The sequence below is a fragment of the Hetaerina americana genome, unplaced genomic scaffold (genome assembly GCF_022747635.1).
Source record: "Hetaerina americana unplaced genomic scaffold, ioHetAmer1.1.p SCAF_1, whole genome shotgun sequence".
Taxonomy (NCBI): domain Eukaryota; kingdom Metazoa; phylum Arthropoda; class Insecta; order Odonata; family Calopterygidae; genus Hetaerina; species Hetaerina americana.
Window position 1 is genome coordinate 15,734,458 of NW_027286069.1, and position 26,305 is coordinate 15,760,762.

Genomic DNA, 26,305 nt, shown 5'->3' on the forward strand with positions numbered 1-26,305 from the left:
TTTTTCATTGTTGATTAAATTCCAATGATGATAAGTATATCTCATTATTATTTACAGAATTATATATTTATGTTTGCATAAATCTTTTGCTGACCTTGGTGCTGCCCCAACGCTCCAGCTTGCTATTCATGATGTACTGGGTTTTATTTCAGCATAGTTGTTTTTCCTCCATCTAGAGGTTGAGTGATTGTAATCACTGTATCACTTGTGTAAGTGACTTGTATTTGTGAGTGTTGTTTTACTTATGCCTTGAAAATCATTTTGATTGACAGATATGACAGCTGCAACATTTGGTCATGAGAGCACTGGAGCCAGTCTTGTGGCTGTTAGGGTTGGAGATGAAGCAAGGCGAGCTGTACGAAGTACTGTGAATATATCAATGTTTATTCGTACCCGACAGAGTACATCTGGCTGCTGTATATTCCATCTTGGATCATCTTCACCTCCTCCCTCTGCACAGGCAATTACCCAGGTAATTTAAAAAGTGTGGGCAGGTAAACCAAAATCAAACAAATTGGAAGATCATGAAATTTGAACTTCATAATGACAGTGTTTGATCCTGGATAAATTTCCTGAAGACTATAAGGTACAAAAAAGAAATGGTGATTTAATGGGCATAGTTCATAGGATTTTGTTAAAATAACTTGCAAATTGAAATGTAATGAAATAATTGACTTTGCCCACCACCTGATGACCACCTGATGATGACGTTCAATGTCGAAACCTGGGTCATGTTTTTTAAAATAAAGTGTGTGGAATTACAAAGTCAATTATTTCATTATATTTCAATATGTTATGCATATTCCATAAAGTTACGCCTGAGACAACAAATTTTAACTTGCAAATGTTTTGTTTAATTAGTGAAAATATTTCATAAAAGCTTGATTATTACAAAAATATATTATCTCAATCCAGCTTAAATTATATGCTATAAATATGTAAATCCTGACTCAAGTATTTTCCATATGCTTTAATATAAATGTATCAACATGGACTTGCAATAACCTGATTGAATTCCTTGGGCTCATAGATGAATGACTTCAAAACTTACTTTGCAATCTTTTTTTAAGACTGTAGTTGCATCTTTAAGGGGTTGTATATTGCAAAACTTGTGTGTTTACATGGTAAATCCATTGAATTTTACCTTCTCCACTTCTCAATAAATAAAATGACACTTCCTCCAAAATGGGTGATTTTGTTATCCCCTCAGCAGGAGTCACAGGGATGAGGGATGATATGAAAATAAATATCATTTTATTCTTTCATTGGCTAACATATTATGAGTCATGTTTATGCTTTTGGTTATTAATGCTCAAGCAAATATCTGTATTCCATCTTCAAAATGTTCTATCATTATCATGGATGGCAATTGAGTGGGATTCACATCAGGTACCCACTCTAAGTTTCCCCAGCTGCTCTCCTCTCTAAACATTTCTGCCTGGGTGGTTATTCTCTTGTGGCTGTGGCAGAGGCCAGCTGACAATATTTGAGCTGGGAGCACTGATAGATTTTTCTGTACTTCTGCAGTACTGTAAATGTAACCAACATTAATTATTGATCTGAGTGAAAATGCTGGTAGAGTCGTATCCTTATTTAAATACACAACAGGAATTTTTTAATCTTGGTACCTGTGAGTAACCAAATGATAACACCTCAACAGTTGGGCCCACCAACCCTTGGAGGCATCCCGACAGCATCTGCGCTCCAGGGTCTGCCTGGTGCATCTTTATCTACCATCGGTGTTGGAAACCCTGGTGGCAGGGGAGTTGGTCAGCCACCACTTCTTCCTCTGCCCCTCGTTTCACCTTCCATCATTGGGCCTCCTGATGAAAGCTTAATATCAGCCCAGCTCGAGGGCGGTGAACTACTTGTTCGTATCAAGCTCAATTCAACACCAGAGGCATACACCGTTGGAGGCGTGAGGCTTGATGATGGGAACAATCATCTTATTCAGGTGATTTTTATTCAGTAGTCATAATCTTTATTAGTCTTAATTCACCCTTATGGAGTGTGATATTTGTAATCAAGTTGAATGGGATTAGATTAATCAAGGGTTTACTCTAATTGATCACTTGAGAAAAAATATGAGCTTCCTTCAATGGGATACCATTATTTGAAGGAGGAAATACTCATGTATAGAAGAAACTTCTTATAAAGAAATTAATGGTCCCCAAAAAATCGGCTCTTCTGAAATAGTGAACTTTTCAAAAACCAGCATTAATTAAGTTAACATGAAATAATTATCTTGTTTGCCATGTTTTCATTCCTGTAATTAACAAATGTGTCTCTATCTGATTCTATTCTTTGAAATCTGGTTAAAAATGTTTGGAAATATGAAAAAAGGAAGGGAGTTTGGCAAAGAAGTTGTTGGAAATAGTCATTAGTGAATTTATTCTATCTGCAAATTTTCTGGCTCTGGAATTTGGATGCAAGTGAAGTTCCAGAGTTCCCTATATTTGAATCCATGATCTCAAATCTCAAGTCAAAAACCCTTTTTTCAATTGTAAAAACCGAAAGTTTTTTATTGTGAAAGATGATTGGCTGTTAAAGAATTAATAACTCAGTAAATAAGGAAATGGATTAGGGAAAAGTCTGACCTCCATTTGCCAATTCATCATGGCATTTTTCCCCATTTTTAAATGTGCATTTTATTTTCAACTCAGGTTGTTCGTGAAGTCACTCTAGTCCAAGTGAGGATCAATGGTACTGAATATTTCCGGAAAACGATCTCAGCAACTGGGAAGTTAAATGCTCAAGTCCTGTATTTGGGTGGAATGCCATCCTATACACACTTATCAAGTACACCTACCCCAGGTGGGGCACCACAACATCTAGAAACACTGCCCCAGCTTCAGCACCATGGTGTTAGTGCATCAGGAGCATTAGACAGCATTGAGGATGGTCATGATGAGCGCTTTGTCAGACAAGCCATGGGTGGAATAGTTAATAGTGATGTTGACATATCACCTCAGACTGGGCCTGAAGCTTTGACAGGTTCTCTTCCATATTTCAAGGGGATCATCCAAGATGTTCAGGTATGATAGCTAATATTTAAAATTACCATAAGTCACCACCATTAATACAATTTCTTTTATACTAATATAAAATGCTAAATCCCTTGGTCACTTGGCTATTTAGTCCATAACAATTAATATTTCAGTTATTTCTTGTAACAGTTAAAGTTTGCCAATCCATGTTGGATTTACTGTATACCTGCCAATAATGGTGATGTCAATTATTTTTTATAGAACTATCTCTGGTTCAACTCAACTATAAAATGTTTCCTTTAATCGGCAGTTTTATTATCCAGCTGAATTAAATGGAAGTTTTGAGTCATGGAGAAGTTAGATTGCCCACTTTGTTGTTAAAATGCAAAAGTATTAACTTCTTTCATTGACCATTTCACGTATAAATATTTATGAATGGATTGTTATTCTTAAAGTATGTAATAAAGTCTTGCATTAACACATTTACATTAAGTTCATAACCTTAGGAGAAGTTAAAAAAAAGAACAATTTTAGTTCCTTTTACTACCAAATTCTTTTTCAGTTAACCTACATAATTGATCCAGTCATATCACAGTTTTGACAAAAGAAATATTTGAGAAAATTTTTGAAAGGGCATATTTAGTGTGTGAAAATAGTGTAAAAAATATTTGTTCTTTACTTTGCAGATTAGCAATGGTAATCGCACAATGGTGGTGGAGTTCTTTCCACTCCGAGTAAAGGATTTGAATATTCCTCCTCCATTTGGCAATGTCTCATTCATTGGGGGTCGAGTGCTTGAAGGTGTTGTATCAGATGACTCCTGTGTTTCAGATCCTTGTCTACATAATGGAACCTGCCGCATTACATGGAATGACTTTGAGTAAGTAGGCATGCATTAGTAAAAACATTTCTCCGTTTATATTCAAAATACCAGTGGAGTAGCTTCAATCTGATACCAGCAGGATTTTCTCAAAAGATTTTATTCAAATAATTACTGCTAAGAGTTCTTTTTCAAAATTTGTTACTCTCCTCTTTTCTTACATCTTTTTCATGAACTTTACAATTGTCACCAAGTAAAAAAATTTCAATTAAATGACAAAGAATCATCTTCCAACAATATCTGTAAATAATATAAGTGAAACAAAATGACCATTGACAGACACTATTTCATAAGATTGCATTAAAATTAACATTCTAGCTTTCCTTGTCAGAATTTGCAAATCCAAACATTTTCATATTTTAATCGAACTGAAAAAAAATCATTTAAAAATTTTTTTTTACCCCCTCCTTCAAGGTGCAATTGCCCACGTGGTTACAAGGGTAAACGTTGTGAAGAGATGGAATTTTGCCAACTTCAGGAATGTCCACCTGGTGGTACTTGCCGTAACCTTGAGGGTGGATATGAGTGTGTAGCCAATGTCACCTTTGCTGGTCACAATTCCACTCTGCGGTATGTGTACCATAAAAGTTCGTCTAAATCTGATGAGGAGGAGTCATCACTTGATACGATTGAGCTCACCTATTGGTCCAAGGCAGGAGGCACTTTGCTCTACATTGGGTCTGCAAATGGTGATGGGGATGCAAACAGTGAATATTTCAGCCTGACTGCCACAGCTTCTGGTCGTGTGACAGCGGCTTGGCAGCTGACCAATGGAATTTCAGATGGAAGCACTGTAGATACCTTTCATCAATCAGTCGAAGAAGAGATTCGAGAGCATTGGGCCAAGGTTTGGGTCGAGGTGACAAAGGATGGGACTCTCTCTCTCCGATTGAAACCCCTGTCATCTGCATCTGATGATCCAACCATTCTTGTTCCTATTGATGATGTCCGGTCTCAAGTGTCATCATCAATGATGGGTACAGGCCCTCTGTCTCCCACTCTTCCCATTGCTCAGGAGGAGTTAGGATCTGCTTCCGCCCACCGTGGAAACTTTTCCATCTCAGCATGGAGACGTTTAGTGAAGAATGGTATTGTTGAACTAGGAGGAGGGAAGGTGGGAGTGGAGGGAGAAAAAAATCCGTACTATTACGTCTCTATGACTACCGCTGAAGAAGGAAATGATGTGGACTACAAAGCTGCTGGAACAGGAAAAGTGAAAAATCCAGCCTTGGTTTCATCTCTTCCACTTAAGGTAATTCATTCCATTGACATATCCCTACTAATACACAAATCTGAACTGTTTGTTTGCTCTAGTCTTGCGCCAAAACTATTTCACAATTTTAGTTTAAATTTGTTTCAGGTATAGAGGAGCATCTTCTTCATCACTTAGGTGTTGAACATGTTCTGTGTAGAACAATTTTCATTCCCTCATTGATCAATAAAATAATTTACCTGCAAGCATATATCCAGAACAAAAATACAGCAAATGGATTAAAGTTTTTAGTTCTGATTTTCCTCTGTCATATCTTGCTCAAATTAATAATAATATATAAGTACAAGCATGCGTGAATATGCAACCAGACAGAAATTGGATGTTTATTTATGATACCATGTAATGACATTGTGTATGTAGTAGGGGTCCCTTCCACCTTAGTATTGTATTTTATAATCATCTCCACAAATATATATGAAATAATGACATGATTTTCAGTACATTTAAAACTAATCTAAAATCATTTTTACATGAAAAAAATTGCAGCATTACTGATGATTTTTTAAATTATAACAAAAAATGCTCAGAAATGGCTGCTATATTTTTCTGTCCTGTAGTTAAGTAATTTGCTTATGCAATTATGTGCTGTCTGACTTGCCCTATATTTCTGGGTGAAAAATAATAGGAACTATAAAGATATTATTATTATTGTTATAGTGTAATTATTGTTACTCTGTATTCTGCCAAAATGTGAACAATCTGATATTCTTGTGCATGGCAAAAAATCTGGTATATCCAATTTGATATATCTTTTAGGAATGAAAATTATATGAAGCAATTAAAATTATTTTTATTGATCATTTTCAATTGAATATTTGATCAAAAAATAATGATCCACCCATTGGCATAAAATAATTAGTTCCTAATTCTTTTAGGGCTGTTTGGGAGAAGTTAGAATTGGAGGTTTGCTGCTGCCATATTTCACATCTTCGGAGCTTGGCTATCCCCATCCTGATGCTGAGAGATTCGAACTTCTTCCACCAGCTGTGACTGCTGATTTGAGTGGGGAGAAAAATCAAACAGTTGTTGAAACAGGCTGTGTGCTGTGCTTTGAGGGGCAGTGCAAAAATGGTGGCCATTGTAATGATCCAACCAGGTCGTCAAAATGTGATTGTGCTGCTGGTTTTGAAGGCCCAGATGATGGTTGTGAAACAAACATTGATGAGTGCGTGCTGAAACCAGAAGATATACCAGATATGCCTGGAAAAGGACCACGAGGTGATTCAGTTTATGATTTGCTTGTTATGTCATCTAAAATGTCCATTTACTGAATTCAGCTTCATCTAAAATATTTTGTTTTGGAATATGCTGGTTTGAAACATTCAAAGTCTCTTTTTTTTCTTACATATTTGTCAGATTGTATCTTATTTACTCATAGATAAGGAAGTATGATGGTGATGCACTATCAAGATGAATCAAAGTTAAATAGATTGTAATAAAGAAAAGATAATAACAATTTTCCACTAGATAAGTTAAATAGTCAGACCGGGTTTTAATTTATTACATCATCTTCTTTTGAAGACAATGTAATAAATTGAAATCTGGCCACACCATTAAACTTAACTAATGGAAAATTGTTACAATCTTTTCTTTATTATGTTCGAATTCCACCACATCACGCCTGAAACTACTCAATTTGTAAATAGATTGTGATAATGAGAACCAACTTGTGATTCAAGTCATTAGCTTTTATTTGAAATTATTAATTAGTGAGTGTTTGATCAAAAATGCTTTTTACTTTCTTATGTTTAGGAGAAAAAGAGGTCCTGGAAAAGAACGATCTTCCACCTCCTCTGCCTCGTTATTCTGGTCACAATTGCCAAAATGGTGCCACATGCAGGGATGCCATTGCAAATTATACATGTGAATGTACACCTGGTTGGCAGGGCTGGTTGTAAGTGGATATACTTTTATGTCATTATCAAAGAATTGTCACATTATACAGCTCTAATCATAGATGAATGTTATGAAGTTAATGTATCATTATCTATTTGTTCATAGCATATTGAGTAAATAGCTACTCTTTTGACTGTTTTCTGCAGAATAAATTAAATGATATAACAAGTTATCGATGCATTTGACATAAAGTTACATAGCCTGATCATAAATGCCACCGAACTTTCCTTTAAATTCCATTTTTACTGTTACGTGATTAAAACGCTAAAAAATATAGCAAATATTTTCTCATAATGCCATTATTTTAATTTTATTTCTTTTCTGTGACTGTACTCCAATGAAGATTGATAAACCTCTTTGTTTATTTGGTTGTTTACATCAGCCTTTGTCAGATATACTATGTCATCACATTTTACTCATCCTTAAGCATGCTTAGACGGTAGCAATAATTTGTTTTTGATCACCATGCATTCTGTTCACAGGTGTGATCAGAAAATTGATGAATGTGCTTCCAACCCTTGCTTAAATGGAGGAAATTGCACTGACAAGATTGCTCATTTTGAATGCACCTGCCCGGAAGATTTTGTAGGTGTTCGTTGTGAAAATCCTAAATTGAAAACCTGTGAATCCAATCCCTGCTTTACCAATGGTTCCTCATGCATTGATGAACCAAGTGAGTATGAAAGTTCAAATATTCTTATAAACAGCAATGCCTCAGTTTCTGCTAAGTTCTGTAAATCCATAAGTAATGTTTTCTTTATTTTACAGCAAATAAAAAGGTGATTCCATTATAAACCGGTACCTCATATAAAGGGGAGATTCATCACATCACATATAGCAATATTTCATGCAGCTTTTAATTGTCTGATTGCTAGGATCACCTCTTTTATTTTTATAGACTTTCATTGAATAAATGCTTGAATATACCAGCAGTTAGCATCTTGCTTTTCTATTATCAATTTTGTAAAGATTGTCCGGCAGTTTTCCATTCCAATGTTTCTTACAGTTATCACATATCAGCGTTTTATCTAAGACTATTTTTTTATAAAAGGTGCCTTATGCTATATTGATGATATATGATATGAAAAAGTTCCTATTGCCAGTTCCCTTAAACTTCATTTGTAAAATTTAGCCTTATTATAAGAATAACTGTAAGATAATTAGTACAGTGGTAAAATATTACTGGATCACATGAATACAAATTTGATTAGGTGCTTCAAATTAGCAAAATGAGTACTTTATAAAACTGGAGTGGAGCTAGTTTAATAAATGGATAACATTTAATTGGCAGAACCTTGTGAAAATTTTAAATGCAATATATTAACCATTTATGATTTTTGTGCTATTAGCATCTATAAAATAACTGAGGTTTTATTGGCAAATTGATTGATTAATATTAAATGCATAATGCAAGCAATTTGAATTGCCATCAAATGTTTATGACCTATAAAAGTGAGCATTAGCTATAGCTAATGTTTCCCCATATTTACTTTGCAGAGTGCAACGAGTAATGATCAGTTTGTTGCCAAAAAAAGCCATTGAATATTTTCCTTTGATTATGATTAAAATTGAAAATGGAGTCTCACTTTGCATGTAGAGACTCATAAGAGGGGTTAAAACTGTAATTTTTATTGTGTTTTTAGTGTGCTGTTTGTGCATTATTTTCATAAGTTCCTTCTTAGAAAGAGATGAGTATGCCATCATTCAAGCAAAGTATTATAATTTACTGTGAGAGTTACTTACCTCATGGAATTAATATAGTATTTTTATCTTCACTTGGTATCCTGGAGTTATCTGCCTAGTACTTAGTACTTTCAGCCACCATGCTTCTTTCATAAACATAGTAGGTGCCAATTTATTTTTAAAGAGGAATTTATGATTTTTCATTATTTAAAATAATCTGGAGAAAATATTAGTGGGATGAACAGTTGAATAAAACAAAATATTCCCTGATCAGGAAGCAAATAAATCTGTCAGAAATGACAAAATTCACCACTGCAGTTTGACGCCATAACCACAATACACAGGCTCTGAAATCTGACCTAATTTTTAGAGTTCATATCCTAATGCCTGGTTCTCTTATTTATTTCTCTTTATTTTTGTTCTCAATTTGCCAATGTTAATTACAGTCAGTACATGCCTAGGATGACTAAGTATCATGCTGTACAAAATAAAATGTGATTTTAATAGCGCCTCATATAACTCCAGGAAACCTGGTAATTGGCAATTTTTGACTTTCCAAAATAATTGAATATGATTAATTAAATACTTGTGTCACCACCATGTTTATTTATTAATAGTCATAAGTCAGTATATGATGGCGTAAGTGGCAAATGTGTTCAGTCAGCTATTAGGAATGATGGACGAACCATACTTGCCAATTCACATTCATGTCTCACAAAAATGTTGATAAAAGGGTATGACTGCATCAAATTTGCTACTGTAGTATTTCTAACAGTATTATTTTTAGGAAATGGAACTTATTCAAGTATTCATAATGATATTTCCATATTTTTTATTCTTTAGATGTGAAAACTGCTGAAAATTTTACATGCATTTGTGCAGAAGGGTATGAGGAGCCATATTGCAAAGATCCCTTTTGTCTTGTTCAACCCTGCTTAAATGGAGGGATATGCAATGTAACTGAAGAACTGGTAAGTCTTTATTGGGATAGTCTTGCAAGTATTTTTTATTTACAGTGCACTTTTTTGTAAGCCAGATAACAGTGATATATGTTCAGTTTAATATCTTATCCTTCTGAGTTTTGTTATTTATTGCAAATACTCTTAAGGAAATTAACTTTCTGACAATCATCACTTATCTATTTAGTTGTAAATTTTATCAACTAAGACTTTACATGATGACTGTCATCAGAAGAGAAATACCTCTGAGTTGCTTCCCTATTATATATTTTTTAATTTGGAAGTTTCCTCTAAATTAGCAATATTATAATGGTATTTTGACTCATAAGTAATGGAGCCAACCACTGTTGTAAATTATGGATCTGCATTTATTTATTTGATGCCGGGATCATTGTTTGGCTCATAGATAACTTAAATATGCTTTCTTCTTTTAGCCACCTCACTGTGTTTGCATTCCTGGCTTTATGGGGAAGCACTGTGAAATAGACGTGGATGAATGTGCATCTCATCCTTGTATGCATAAAGGGCAGTGCATCAACCAAATTAACCAATATGCTTGCAACTGTTCTGAAACAGGTTAGTGCAAATTGTTAGATCTTTTCTGAACAGGAAATGTTTGCTGTCCAGAAATAACATAGTAAGAGGCCAACACAGAAAAAAAACAAGTATTAATGTGAATTTAAATGGTAAGCTACAATCTTTGAGGCCAGCATTACATAATATTAATCATGAGTTGCAAATTTTCACATTAGAGACAACACCATTCAGTTACTTAAAAAAGTGATAGTGAAGCATTCCAAATTGTTCCTACCTGAGTCAAACGTTTATGGGAGTAGTTTTTTCATTTAAATACAGTGAAACTATTCTTTTACAACTTACCTTTACGAAGTTTAAATTGAGAAAAAACAGAATATTTCATACCCCATTGTAACCATTGCAATCATGCCCCAGTGTAACCATTAAATATTCCCATCTCTCCCCCCCCCCCTTGACATCAATACTGCAATACTGAGAAAGAGGGTGCATGTCTTGTATGATTTCTAGTCCATCCTCATCTCATTCCTTCTTGGAAGTCCCCCGGAAAGATGCGTCTATCCCTCCCCTGCCTCCCATACCTTAAAGTGCAGTATGAGATTGGAGTATGAGTGTATTGCTTGCTTGCCATTTGAGATCATGAGGCACCAGTGAATGCTCTATAACACTCTTTCTTAAATCCATTATGTTTGCTTCTTACAACCATATTTTTCAATAGCTAAATTGAAGAGTTTCAAATTCACCTACTGATCATTAGTGTATAGTTAAGTGTTGTACTTCAAGAATAGGTGTAGAAAGCAGCCGGCTTGAGTGGAAAATTAAAAACTAAAAATAATTAATTGTAAAGAAATAGGATATCTTACTTCTTGATGAAGGTACCAAGTGACAGAATCATGAATGAGGAATTGAAGGGAAAACATGGGTACATAACTTGGTACTATTAAGACATATGGGCATAAATGGGAAAATCCATCTGTAATTCCATAGTTAAACATTGTTTAACTAAGTACATAAACATATGTCCATTTGGTTATTCAGTAGGTGTTAATGTAAATTGGCATGACTTGACATATGCCTGACTACAGCAAAGATTTTACTATTTGTTAGCCAATTTTGGTGCTGATGAGATAACTTCATAGTATTTTCTCAGAAAATTCTATATTTGCTACTGTAGATGCTAATGTAAATGGTTTTACTTCCATAAACATTTATCGTTTCCGTTAAATTTCAAATATTTCAGATTTTTCTTTATTTCCATACTATGAAATTGTATGCACATAATATACATGTTTATGAAGTATGCATATTGTAAAAAATAGAACCAATTGGTCTTAAGGACAAAATAAAAAGTTACCTTTGCGGTATTTTTCCAATGCCAAAGTTCTCTTTAGATATTTGGTCTTTCTAAAGCAAGTGCGTTGAAAAGAAAGTATGTTTTGCCAACTTAAAAATTCTTTCATCCATATATTCATTTTAAGCTTTCTGCATTCAATTGGCATCTTTTTCATGATATGATTTACCCAATAAAAATCACGTATTTTTAAAAGTGTTATTATGGATTACTTTAAATTGATATGTCTTATTCTTTGAAGTTGTTTATTTTATTTAATGTTCTCTTAAAATGCAATGGAAAAATAGTTATATGAAAGCCATAGAAGTGTCTTAATACTTGTGACTATTATTATTCATTATTTTTCAATATTTTACTTATATTTTTATAACTTTGTAAAATTAATTAACATTTTATGATTAGATGATTGCTTTTGCCCCAGTCTACAGACTGATTCTGATGACATTTTTTCCCAAAGTTGTAATGCTAAACCCAAAATGAAAATAAATTATTTGCAGAATGATTATTTTTTCCTCTTTTGACTAAAATCTTCTTGGTCATTTATGTCATTTTCTTAAAACATTTCAAAATATTGTCTTACATTTCCAACAAAGTCATAAAGTGATTATTTTAATTTGAAGTCGATATCAATATTGTATGAAGTGAATTTAAGAATGGTGGAAATATCTGTTGCCAAGCAGGAAAGTAAACAACGATTTCATATTCTTTCTCAATTAAATTAAGCCCTCTCCAAATCATTTGAATCTTCTTAATGTTATGATGCTAAATATTTTGCTCCACTTTTTGAAACTTGCCTTTTGGTGATCTTTCAGGATACATGGGAGATAACTGTGAGCTTGACATTGATGAGTGTGCTTTGACAGCAGATTTATGCGGATTCAGTGGGAAAATATGCATAAACATAGATGGTGGTTTCTTATGCCAGTGCAATCCTGGGCTTTGTGGTGATGACTGTTCACTACCTGATCCTTGTACGGTAAGTAGCATTTTAAATAAAATTATAAGAATAGAAGTAGAATAATATGAAAAGAACAATAGCTTTCCACTGTAAAACTAATTAAATTTGTCATATCATGATGCATGGAGATATTATGCGTTTATTTCCAATTGCAAAATAGATAGCATAAGTGATATCTCCAAAGTCATTTGATTTTTACATATTTTGGATCAAGATAATTCTAAGAGATATGCTAAGGTATCACTTAATGAAAAAGTTTCATACATGTTAGTGAAATTACAGCACATAGTTGTTTGTTGTTGCATTGATGGTAACATTATCTTTTTTGCATTGTATATAGAACCCAAAGAGAGAAAGCATCAATTTAAAATTTATAGGAAACCAATCTATTCAGATGTGATTATACTCAATGGCAGTTGTTTTCATTATGCAAAATTTCCCTTTTAAATTTATGATACTACTATGGTAAAATTAGTAGGAGTAGCTAAATTTGAGCCCTTTTCAAATCATACCTCATTCTTAGAATAGTATATCCAGGCACTCATTAGTAATTCTACTTATTTCTGCCAGGGTTGAACCATTTCAGATAGTTTAACGCTGGTCTGTGGGCCGCTTTTTAAAATAAGTAGGTAATTATTTGTATGCTGTTTTGTGTATTTCAAAGTAAGCAGGATTATAATAATGAGGTTTAACCAGATATGGGAACATATCTTCAACCATAAGCTTTCAGAACAAATTTAAATGCTTTAAATGAATATAAAGATAAAATTTAATTTGGAAAATCATAAAACGGTAAATATAGGAAAAATTATTATAAATAATTTAACTCATAGGAATATATTTGAATAAAATTATGGGTAATACTTAGTTGAATCAACATGCTACCAATTATTGTCAATTTTATATGTATTTTCTATCTAAAGATTTTCATTCTCATGAATCAAATGTTTTACGAAACATATTTAAAGTTAATCAAATGATATGTTCACACTTTCATTCATTAACTTTTGGAAGGAAATGTTATGTGGGAAAGGAACAAATGTCAAAATTTGAGCAAGTGCAAAAGTAAGAGTTTGATTCAGAAAAGAAAAAATGAGGAAAATGAAGAGATATGTATAAACAACTTAGGATAAAATATTTGGAGAATTACTAAGAGCAAGTCTTGTTGAAATCATATTTTGTCAGAGAGAATCATATACAGTGGTAAAACTGATGAAATATATTTTCTTTCAGTCTAATCCATGTGAAGATGATGACTTGTGTTCAGCTAACTGCACAACTCAGCCTGATTTTGTGTGCATTAGTCCATTTGATGTAGGCAGCTCTTCAACGGTAAGAAGCAAACTACATTGTGGCAAAAATATATGCTTTTGTGGAGATTAGAGCTCAGAATCATTATATTGTCATAAAATTACAGAAAATGATTTCTTTAAATAGGAGTTACACTGCCTTGGGAATGAATCAGACAAAAAGTTACTATGCTTTGTAAAAATATTTCTTTGTTAGTTGCATATGATATTTTATTATTACTGATGTTTCAGTCATTCAGGAAAAACCGGAAGGAAGTGAAACAATTCCAAAAGATTCCTCAAACTGAAATCATTTTTTTTTTAAATCTTGCGGGGATCAGGATAGTGTGGTGGCTAACATACTAGCTTCCCATGGTGAGGGCCCGGGTTCTAATCCTGGAGATGGCAGATATTTTTCAATAGCATCTCGATTCCTACTTGAGTTGCTTGGTGGAGAGCACTTTGAGTGGGTCTGGTGGATGGGACATTAAATTGCAGACCCCTTGGCGCCTTTCATTAAGAGTAAGCTAATGCCAATGCCAGGTTTCTCTCCACCCTCCGTTCCCTCCTTTCCCATCTATCCCTGATGAGGCAGATGACCTTAGTTGTTGGCCACCTCCTTTGAAATTACTAAAACTAAATAATATTGATTTCATGTGAGATTCTTTTGCTAATTCTTAGAAAATATATTATATGTTTTGAATATTATATGTATTATTTGAATATCAGAAAATGCAGAAATATCTGTGGTTCCAGATATGTGAATAAGATAAACTAAGTATACTTTATAAAATAAATGAAAGGTGTTGTTAATTCACATTTTAGCCACTATATTCTTAAGTGGCTAGATAACTGAAGCACAAATACTTGCATATATTCATCTAAAAATCAAAGCCATAGTTTTGCAAAATTTTCTAATTGGTATAAAATTCGTAATTTCAGACTTAACTTTGAGTAAATCATCCATGAAGACGAGGGAAAATGCAGTTTTGTTGATTCAATTTTTTTTAGTTTCTTGGTTTTTTTTTGGACTGGTGAAATTGGAAAAGTGAGCACTGAAACATGAACAAAATATGGACTGAAATATGAACAAAATCAATTTGTCACATCTTTAGTCCCATTATACACTCAGAACAGAAAGAAGAACACTTTCTAATGCAAAAATTTTCATTAACCTTGGTATAAATCACGATTCTAATAAGTGCTATTAATCAAAAACAACAACAACTAATTGTTGAATATTATATATATCATAAGTGTAGATAGTTTAAAACTATTATTTTGTTGACTTATTGACACTGTATATGGGGCACTATTTCATGCATGATTAATTTGAAAACTGCAAATATCTCATTGTTTTATAAGAATACAATTTTGCCAATGAAATATCAAAAGGCATTTTGTGGAAGGCCAAAGAAAGCTGTCTGGAATATATCTTCATCTGGTATTACATAACGTGCAGCCATGGACTTGGAAAATGCATATGTTTTACATTACCCAGCATCAAAAATGTGTAAAATTGGTTGTCTCTCACCTACTGTATGTTCAGGCTGATGAATTATTGGCCTTGACCCTAAATATATTTAGAGGGCAATCAATAGTTACATGGTTGTGCTCATCAAAGAAAAATATGGCAAGGGTACACAATTGGCATGTTCTCTTTTTCAGGATGTTGGTGTGACTGAGGGAGTAGACACTGCAGGCATAACTACATCAGATGTGATAATAATTGTTGTTTCAATTATTGGTGCTTTTGTTCTGCTTGGTGGAGGAGCTGGCTTGACAGCTTTCCTTGTTATGGCACGAAAGAAGAGGGCCACGAGGGGTACATACTCTCCATCTCAGCAGGAATATTGCAACCCAAGGGTGGAGATGGACAATGTATTGAAGCCACCACCTGAAGAGAGATTAATTTGATAGCTTCCTTACAGCATTTGCTGATTAAGTCATGAAAGAGTGTGAATCTTTGGGTGATATATGAGTGGATCTTTCTATAGTATCCCTGCTAGGATTTTGGAATGTGACTTCATGAGAACACCAAAGTTTTTTGGAAGAGCAGTGAACATTTACCTGTTCTATTTTAATCAAGACTTGAATATAGGCCATGAGAAATGGTTGACTGAAGAGGAGTCCATGCACCAAGACCTCTATCAACTACAAGTTTTAACATAAGATGACGAAAATGGTGGATTTTTGTAGATTGATTTTTCATTTTATAGATACTGTAAAAGCCTGATTTCTTTTTATCAATGACAAAGAAATCTAATAATTTATGGCATAAACTTTACTAAAAGGTAAATACCCAGTTTCTTATCAGATGTGGATGGAGGACATTATAGTGCAGTATGTAGATCACTGGGCTGCTGACCAAAGGGCCCAAGAGTTTGATTCTGGGTGATGCCTGTGGGCACTATTAGCTTCACCCTGTGTGATTTTTTGGGTACCAGATCTTCCTGGGAAACCATAGGCAGCGCAGGGAAAGGAACAGGCCGCCCTACCCTGATGTGTGAATTTCACATGCTGTTGGGCTTGGTAATAGGTGAGCTCCATCCTCACTTGTCAAACCAAATTTTGGGTTGATGACTGTGGTTTTTTTAATCAGATTTTCATATGGACAGTAGGATTTATAAAATGAATTACATATGGTTGGAAAGTTATTTACATTTTCTTGTTGTACCTAAATGTACTACACACCTCTTGTATGTTTCCAATTCCACCAACGGAGGTGTGCTGTTGTGCTGTCCAGTTTTCAATTAACATCTCATGGAGCTTTTTCTTATCAAGAATAGAGAATGAGTTTTGTAAATATGGGCCGACAAAAGGGTGAACTGGAGGTTGGTTTCTCAAGTTACCAGGAATGGAGAAGTGGAAGAGGAGATTAAGGTGATTTTCTGGGCTGTGACCTGCCTTAGTTGATCATATTTGAATGCCTTTCACAATGATTATTTCAGCTGTGAGGGGAGTGACTCATTCAGTGACAAATGAGAAGGATTCTCAGGTGAACAGATTTTATACATAAATTTTAACTAAAATACCCTGTTTCAAACTGGGATCTCTGTTATATAATTATATATATTATTCTGAAGGGTGTATGTATAATATTGTCTCTTTGTACCTTAAATAAGTGTGAGATAATTATGTATTTTGTGATGCCTTAGGAATTTGTTTGTGACACTGAGATTATGCATTTTTCCGTCCTTGTACGTACTGTAGTAGTGAAGTAAATATTTCTGTCCATTATTTTAAAACACACCCCCTGTTCTTAAACAGTAGTGACACTTTTATCTTGGGCCAGACTTTTAAGTTTTGAAGTGATGGTGGACCATGTACTGTTGTAATTGGTTTACCATAATCATGAAAACTATTTTCCTAGAAATCTAATGGGGTATTTTTCAGCACTCTAATATTTGATCTGAAAAACTATTGTAGTCATATATGGCTCATGGCTGCTAGCCACTGTTGTTCAGGGTTGCTATAAACCTGGGCATTATGGTAAATTTGTGAAGTTTGGGAAATGCATCCTAAAAAACAAAGAAAACTGTTGAGATTTCCCCAAAAATTTTAGTAGGCTGAATGTTTCAATGGAAGTATGTGGTCATGCTTATCACACACATAGCTACTTATCCCCAATAACTTCTAGTTGTAACTGCAGTATCGGTACCTACCCACCAGTGCTAATAATCTTTTGAATTGTAAAGCCAAATATTCCTTGATGAGTCTTCACTAAAATCATGTTTTTAAAATGGAAAATTAGCCCTATGAAAAAATGAGGAAAGGAAAATATCAGTTCTGAATTGCAGTAAATCCTGTAAATTGGCAGTATGCTTTGTATAAATTTTATCTAATTTTATTATTGATCTTTCCCCTATTGATATTTTTAGAAATGGATACAAAGTCATTTTGACCCAATATTCTTATTTCCACCAAATAATGGCCAAGTCTGTTGTTCTTGCTGACTGTACCCATATGTGTACTGGATCTTGATTTTGTACTTTAAAATATTAGCATCGCAGGATTGTGGTTTAGGTAACATCACTAAGTTGAAAGTTGTTTCTACTTCTAAATAATGTGCTACCTAATGAAAGTAATTTAGCAACACTGAAACATTGTATATTATTCAAGGCTAATAGAAATTTGACTAGGGTTACCACATATATTAAAATCAGTGGTAAATCTGTGGTACCTGAAACTGTGGTAAATCAAATCACAAAGAATTTTAAAATCTGATATTTTCATATAAAATCAGGAGTGTTGGTAGCCCTGAATGTGACACTAATGTGTTTTTACATCTATGTATACACATATATATTTATCACTATCATCATGGAACTTTGTTTTAACAGCCTGAAAACTATATTGTTATAATTATTTAGTGAGATATTATATACTGTATAAAATTTTAAACTTGATAGTACTACAAATGATCAATATTTTGCTCTTTCCAATCACTGTGAAGCATTTCCACAAAACAATGCCATAAGTGGTGCTTTAGTTCCTTTTTATTTCTCATCTATGGAAATGAAAACTTTTCTTCGTGTGAAATCCAAGAGACTGAGTGCCTGCATGAGAGAGTGAGTGTGCTAATCAAGGTGTGCATTCACTTGGGAAATGAACATAGGGACTGTGTAAACCCATGTAGCCCTGAGTGCACCGAGGTGAGGAAAAGTGGAATGGGAACATTTTTCACCTCGACATGTTAAAGAAATTGACTGCACTTTTGTGATATGAAATGGTATTATTGTTGAAAACTATTACAGAAAATGTTCAATGATGACATAGAATCAAAGGGACCATTATTGTTTTAATCCATGGAGCTCATCTGGTGCTTCGTAAGTCTTTGTCAGTTTGATTATTCTGTTGAAATTTGAATATCAATGCTCAGCATGGCAAAAGATGGGTTTAAAGCTGGCAAAGCCTGGGCACATTCCAATTATGTGTGCCACCATGTGGATTCTTCCCTTTAAACCGTCCAAATATTGTACAAATAAATAAGTCAGAAATTTTGTATTTATTTCATTTCAATAGCATGAAAAAGGGGAATTTTTACCTGTAGCATTATCTGATAAACCCCATTTTCTACTCTGTATAATATGCAGTAAATAAACATTTTGTTTGACTTGAAGTATTTATATTTGTGTTTATGTTTAAGAATGAAAGAATTTAATTAATCCTTTAGTTGTTCAGCCCAGTTAAAGCCATTAATGGATCAGTAGGCATCTAAATCCAGGCATTTATATTTAGGAGTGATGCAATCAATTGTATGGCTGTTTTAGTTGGTCTGTCTCAGGGATAGTAATATCTATGGGTATAATATAACTTTGCCTGATCAAACCTTGAATCATAGTAGAAGAATCAAAATTATTAGAATTTTTACATTAGAAATGCATGTGTAAGCTGTTCACATGTTTTCAATAAAATAGAAAAAACATCTTAACAAAATTTTCCACATAGAGTACCTCCAAAATGGATGTACTATGTGAGGAGGTTGTTTTTGAGCAAATGAAATTGAAATATAAACTGAAGTAAGCTAAGTAATATAACACTACAGAGAGTACCACATGAGATGGAATCCAGGTGCACTTTTCTGTTATATTTGGAGCCCATTGATTGTATTTTGAGGCATACTTTGGCTTAGCATTATGTTAGTCTTTAAAATATCATTTGAAATTTAAAACAATCAATTAAAGGTCTCAAATCCATCACTTTATCAATATTTTTAAATAAAAGGAATTTGGTCATGTAGCAGTATCAACTATTCTTGGTATTGTCTCCATACTGTTCACTATACTATTCACTGGGTTTATCAGTATCAGTGCAAGTTAAGAGAACACAATGGGGATTCTACTTACAGTCTTAATCTAATGAGTTATAGAAAGAATACCACATGTATCTCACCCAGCCTTTAATTAATTCATTATGGTGAATGCAATTCCTAGTAATGGATGTAGAATAGGTTACAAACTTGATGTGGTAGAGGTGCTTGGTGATTATTTCAATAACCCTCATAACTGCAATAGCAGGAGCAGTGATAACCGCTTCTGCTAGGTTCTTGGAAAGATATGGGCCAGGCCAATAGCAGTTCATGCTTAATAAGTTCCAAAGTGAAAATGTTGCAAATTAATCTAATGACAGTTGGGTGACCATTTAAAGCATGACCTGAACCAACAATAGGAACATTTGGAAATAGCAATAGGAAAGGAAAATAAACATAGAAGTACGAGGCATGATAGGGGAGAAGAAAGGTTTCCTGGAATAAATCCAAAGAAGGCAGGAAAGGTGGTTGCAGAACATTATAAATGGGAATGGAATGTTGACAACTATGATGGAGGGGAGAGAGTTGGACTATCCAGGTAGCAGGAGGAAACAGACAGACATGTTGCATGGAATAATAATAATACTTTATTCATTTTGAAAAATGGTACAACCATATTAAATGTCATCAATATAAATGTTATTTAACATATAAACATAAGTTCTTAAATGTGATGAAGATTGTCACAAAAGAATTCATCCAATGAGTCAAGTGGGTGAGCAAGTAACTAGGTATATACCCTATTCTTGAAATTCTGGACACCGTCTGATTCCAACTGAGTAGGCAGATAGTTATACCGTCATATGCTCATATTATGACGTGTTGTAAGATGATGACAATTTACAATGAGTAGTGTTTAGATTTGATTTACCTCTTGTGGAGTAGTTATGGATGTTAGATCTTAATTGGTAAGTTTCTAGATTAACTTTCACATGAATCAGAGCCTTAAAGATATATGAACTAAATAGTCATGATTCCATACATAATAAAAAAAGGTTTGCAGGAATCATGTGGTGGTATATTAGCAAGAGAGCGAATAGCTCTCTTTTGTAGTAGCAAAATTTGTTTAACATGAAGGGGATGACCCCATAACTCAACACCATAATTCAAATGGCATTGAAAGAAGGCATGGTAAAGTGTTAAACAATACTCATTTGAAATGAAAAAGTTGAGCTTTCTTTTCATATAAACAGCTTTACTCAGTTTATTACAGGTCTGACTGATGTGAGTCTCCCAGCTAAGTTTTGTATCAATATAAATTCCTAGTATTTTAGCAGTTTCATCATCAGTTATTTTTGATTGAAGACTGCACACAATATGTACAGTTCAGGACCAAAATTGGTAATTAAATTATCTAGGCTGGCAGAAATTGAGTAGGCTGTTTGTTTGCCCAGTATAAATTATATGAAAGCAAAAGATTTTCAAGAACCTGACAATCGCTAGTTTTCAGTGTTATGTCAATGTTGAGATATCCACAAATTATGATATTGGCTTTCAGAGTCAAGATTAGGGATAGTACTAGTTCCAGTTGATTTGCAGGAATGTTGAACTACATCATTGGGGGAGCGATACAGAAGCAATAATCAGATTCAGGTCTTTCAACATGATTGCAGATATTTCAAAGTGCAATTCCAGACGGAATTTGTCCAAGTCAATTACTTTGAAGGGCATGCTTTTCAAGACATAAATAAAGGTGTCACCGCTTTTTTGCTAAAGATCGGCAGTAGAATGATGCCAAGCTAAAATCACTAATGTTATACACATCAGCTTCATTTTTTGTAATCCAGGGTTCATTGAGACAGGACATTGTAGCCATTATGCTCGACAACTACCTCTTTCTCCGTTATCTTATTTTGTAGACAATTCACATTTTGGCAAAATAAATTAATGCCACTACCTAGTCAAAAGGACTTAGGTTTTGATATTTTTGTATGGAGGCGGGTAACACGCTTCTCTAATGAACACTTTTCCGTAGTGTTGTCGTTGTGGCCCCTTGTTGCTGAGGTGGATACCATTGCATCACAAGTTTTCAACTTGGAGTTCCGATTTATCACCGTAGCTAACATTCTGGAATATGCTCTTTCTCTTCATGAGTAGGGGTCAGTTTCTGTGGTTTTGAGGGGTAAAATCTCCCCACTTTCACTTCAACTGGCCAAATATCTTCTTTAAGAAGATGATCTTTAAAGCTAATTGGCGCACTGAGTTTAAAAGAACTATATACTTCAGCAACTCTCAAGCTTTAACATTTGAATTCATTTCTAGGAAATATTCCGGGCAGATGCTTCACAATGTCATCAGGAGCATAGGATTGGACTGGACACAACCAACGCAGAAGAGTCCTGCGAGGAACTCCCTCAAATTTGCACATAACAGCAGGCTGCTTACAACTTCCAAACGCCGTACTTCGTTTTCGTTTGTTTATCTTGTAATTCACCATTTGAGGGATATACAATGCAAGGAGAATTGAACTTTAATGTATGGTGGGGTGTCAGTTTGTGTCTTGCTAGACAAACCTAAGAAATGTAGCGGCGTTTCTGTGTCAATTCAAAAGTATCCTAAATGATAAACCACCAACGAAAAAAAGTTTTTGTATTATAAAGTCTGGAAATCGGCGAAAAAGGCTGAGAATATTTATATGTAGGGGTTCGATGAGAATCACCACAATGTGAAGTGGTGTTCCTCAACTGATGCTCAATGGAACACCAGTACTACAGAAAGAACCAGTGTTCGCCAGGAACGAAAATACATGACAGTGAAGTATAATAAAATTAGTGGTAAATGGTTGAGAATAGTGTTGCAGAGCTGCTACAAACCATTCCTCGATTTTAATATTAGTAATAAATAGTGCTAAACAATGAGCCATTGGGTGAGAGGTTTATTTCAACTGAAGGTTTGCATGATAATGTTACAAATATTTAAATGTGAAAGTGGGTTCCCCATAAAGATTTTGTACATTTGTCCTGGCGTTCTCGCAAAGAAGAGCCCGCTCAGAAGTCTGAAAACACTATTCCGCATGATTAATGAATCAAGCGAAGTGAGTCTTCACTCACAAAAAGTTAGCAAAAAATAGTACACTGGAACTTCGACCGGGAATACGTGTCACTTTTTTTTAGTACACTGCAAGCCACTGCTACAGCGTATGACGGGACGATTACACACCAGACTATGGTTAACCAAAAACACCTTTCCCAATTTGCGCGGTCGTACAAACGTTATTTTATTCTACTCCCTTATCATTCGAGGGAAAATTACATCATAAATCTATCTGTTTTAATCGTTGGAATTTAATTGGCATGATCTCTCCTACCGTATTACGATGGGGCTAGTAACACATTTTCAACATCTTTACCAGAGAGTCATCCTTCCAATTTATGCAAGAGATTTCATCTGTAATTTAACATTCGCTCCGTGAGTGATTACCAGCCTAACTGCTCTAATATTTTGGATACGCTACTCCGTTTATAATGACTACGTTTAACGAATCTAGCTCCTCAATGCTACACAACATTCAATTCTGCAAAAAAAACTCGCCACAAACTAAGGTCACTGGATTCTATTTTAAGTCACGAAAATAATGTTTATGTACACATGAGAATAGCGGGAGTAATAGTGGATGTACTGTGTTGATTTCATAAAGAAAAACGCTCTGGTTTAGGAGCTATTGCCATTTACTTGGACAATCCGATAGAAAAAACTGCCGTAGTGTGCCGAGTTCAGTTAAGTGTCGTTGAACAGAATCGGTGGGCTGATTCACTCACTAGATTGGGAATGCGTAAATAGTCAAATGAAGGGAGCACTACTCAGGGTGCTGTTTCAATTTCAGGGAGATTAACAGGCTAGTTTACGAGATATAGTCGCGTACTTTGTGGAATCCGATTGAGAAGAGGATACCATTATGTTTTGGCGTTACTGATAAATCTATTGTCTGTTCCGGACGATGCAGAGTCCTGGTCCAGCTCTCAATTAAAAAAAGGTCAGTTAACTTGGATATGAAAAACTGCCAGACTAATTCTCATGAGTTCTCCAAACAAGTTGTTGAACATCTATAGTGTTCTTCGATTGTTATTTTGTGCCACGAAAAGAGTGATACGAAATGGTATTCACACCAGCACCTGATCGTTTATACATATTGATATACATTCTGAAGTTCCTACCCTTGTATTCTGATGCATACTTAGGCCAGTTATTTGTTATCATCGTAAATAATAACTCGGGGACTATTACGAACCGCACACCGCCGGCGGAGTAGTGTGTTAATCACTATTATTTTGCATTATAAATAACCAGAGCGGTTGGGTAAAAACAGGTGAAGTGAAATTAGCAATATTGGTACTTCAAAGAAGTATCTCGTAGGAACTACGCTGAGCTTATCTTTTTTATTAATGCAAGGTAATTATTAATTTTGTTTAACGATACCTGTGGTACATGCGGCATATATTAAGTTTCAACCCTTAGCTCTTTACCTATTTAATATTTATGCTTCACTTTCATTCGTAGTGTGAGCAAAATCAGAGAAGTAATGCATGCAACAAAACATTCATGTTTAGAATAAATCCACGAAAGGACATATTTAATGGCTACTTATGAATGCGGCTCGTAAGTAATCACTCTGAAATAACTAATGATGAATTTGTGAACATTTGTGTTCCTGTATATTATTTGTTCGGTAATTATTCGTGTGTACACAATCGTTAGCAGCCAAATCTTCATCTATTATTTTGACATTCTTTGTTGATTATCCAGAGCTACTCTAATTGATACCGTTTTATGTTTATGCTGCTTTAAATGGATATAATCCCATTTTCGGTATTAAATGAGGCAATGAAGAATTTGTTACTTACGTGTTTCGATATGTGATTTCTTAGGCAATTATTCTTTGATTCACTATTGTGTTGTGCAAAATCTATTGCTTTAACTTATTGTAATCATCAAATATGTTAACTCATTAGCTAAGACATTCAAGAAAATTTAAAATAGTATCTTGTTGAAGATGAACAAGAGGTTAATTGTGGTATCATGGAGGTCATTACCGTAGGTACCTATTAAAGCCCATGGAATTACTGATGTATTGCTATTAATTTTGGTGGGTAACCACCTAAGATAATATAAAACCAAGGGTTTCAGTTGAACATGGAATTTTCAATGTAACACATTAAGAGGTTTTTCGATAAAAATGACCAAGCATTTAAGTTCATCAAGAATTGTTTTGATAAGCTTTGTCGCAGGTTACATTAAGTGTGCTATTAGAGATATGAATTAAATAACTTAGTATGGGTAAATTTTATGTAGATTATTTTGTTTCAGTTGAATCTGATACACTGATCTGGGAAACAACTAGGAAAAGAGGCTCATATGTATAAAATAAAATGTTCATTCTCACAAAATATGATTATGATGTTCGATGAGCTGGATGCTCAAATGAATATAATTTAAGAATACACATTGCTTGTAAAACGACCCCCTTAAGTAATCTTTATCTAGTATGATTGAGTAATGGAAAATTACTTTATAAAATAGTTTGAAGTATTGAAAATGGATTAAAGTAACTGTAAATGAGAAAGGTATAACTGTGGTATTACAAAATATTTCAACAAATTTTGGGTAATAAAATTACTGTAGTGATAACCAAATATTATTAATGCAATGCCAAATCATCTGCATGATTAAAGACCTATGATGAGATTTATAAAAAAGTAAATGAGTGTCTCCTTCAAAGGTAAGGCTCGATGACTACAAAATGTTTATGCATATAACCTAAATGATCATAGCGTATTTGCCTAGAATGTGAAAACGTCGCCGAAGTCATGAGTCTAGCATCCAAATATATCAATCTCTGTGAAGAAGGCAGAAATAAGTTCCACATAAAGATCTACTATCTAGCTCAGTTGGACTTCTAACTTGACCAGTACACTTTGCGGGTGGAATGCATTATCTCTTTGTAATGAGTTATCTGATATGTACGTGTTCTTTCACGTTCAAGTGCAAATATATTCTTTTATATATTATATATATATATATATATGGGTCGCGGTAGTCCAGGGGGTAGAGCGTTGGACTGCTGACTGGAGGGTCCTGGGTTCGATTCCCGGGCAAGGCACTTTGGCCACTATATATATATAGCCTTTGCCATCCATAAATTTCATCCTATGTTTGCATCTTTTCTTTAATGCTTCTAATATTTCCAAATTAGAGTTACTTGCAATCTCAATGCCTCATCATGTGTCCTTCTAGTCTATTGCTTCTACTTTGGCCCTCACTCTGGTGAGAAAATCTTTATTGCTTGTTTATCCAAAGTATCATTAGGCACAGGGACATTTTAGCAATAAAATGTCCTCTCCTTTTCTAGGATGACCCAGTACAACATTACAATGAGCATATTGGCTTATATAAAATATTTCAAATTAAATATCTGATCAATTGCCCAACTGGCCTGTTTATTGTTTTCTGTTGCTTCTGTCAATGGGAACTTTCATTTCACTATTTTCTGAACTTCTTCAATGCTTGTTTGTTCAGGGTTATTTTCAATAGGCACCATTACATTGATATATTTGAATTTTCTCTTTGCCTTTTTCTAGGACTGCCCAGCTTTCTACCCTGGACAATGTCACAATCTATTTATAGGTTTACTTAAACTGTTTTATACCTGTCTTGATTCCATCACATTTTGACAGTCTGCTTTTGAT

The 26,305-nt window shown here is 34.2% G+C and overlaps 1 protein-coding gene across 3 annotated transcripts in view; it reads left to right on the forward strand.

Moving 5' to 3' along the window:
- The window catches only part of crb (cell polarity complex component crumbs), a 193,064-nt gene extending 174,132 nt beyond the window's left edge, over positions 1–18,932 (forward strand). For all 3 annotated transcript variants that reach the window (XM_071586267.1, XM_071586266.1, XM_071586268.1), the window contains 13 exons: positions 273–472; positions 1,661–1,954; positions 2,664–3,035; positions 3,674–3,867; positions 4,282–5,119; positions 6,016–6,358; positions 6,893–7,034; positions 7,519–7,709; positions 9,563–9,690; positions 10,113–10,254; positions 12,376–12,539; positions 13,755–13,853; positions 15,479–18,932. In XM_071586267.1, coding sequence (XP_071442368.1) covers positions 273–472; positions 1,661–1,954; positions 2,664–3,035; positions 3,674–3,867; positions 4,282–5,119; positions 6,016–6,358; positions 6,893–7,034; positions 7,519–7,709; positions 9,563–9,690; positions 10,113–10,254; positions 12,376–12,539; positions 13,755–13,853; positions 15,479–15,727 — 3,356 coding nt within the window. In that variant the 3' untranslated portion in view covers positions 15,728–18,932. The remainder of the gene's footprint in view (positions 1–272; positions 473–1,660; positions 1,955–2,663; positions 3,036–3,673; positions 3,868–4,281; positions 5,120–6,015; positions 6,359–6,892; positions 7,035–7,518; positions 7,710–9,562; positions 9,691–10,112; positions 10,255–12,375; positions 12,540–13,754; positions 13,854–15,478) is intronic.
- Positions 18,933–26,305: the final 7,373 nt, after the last annotated feature.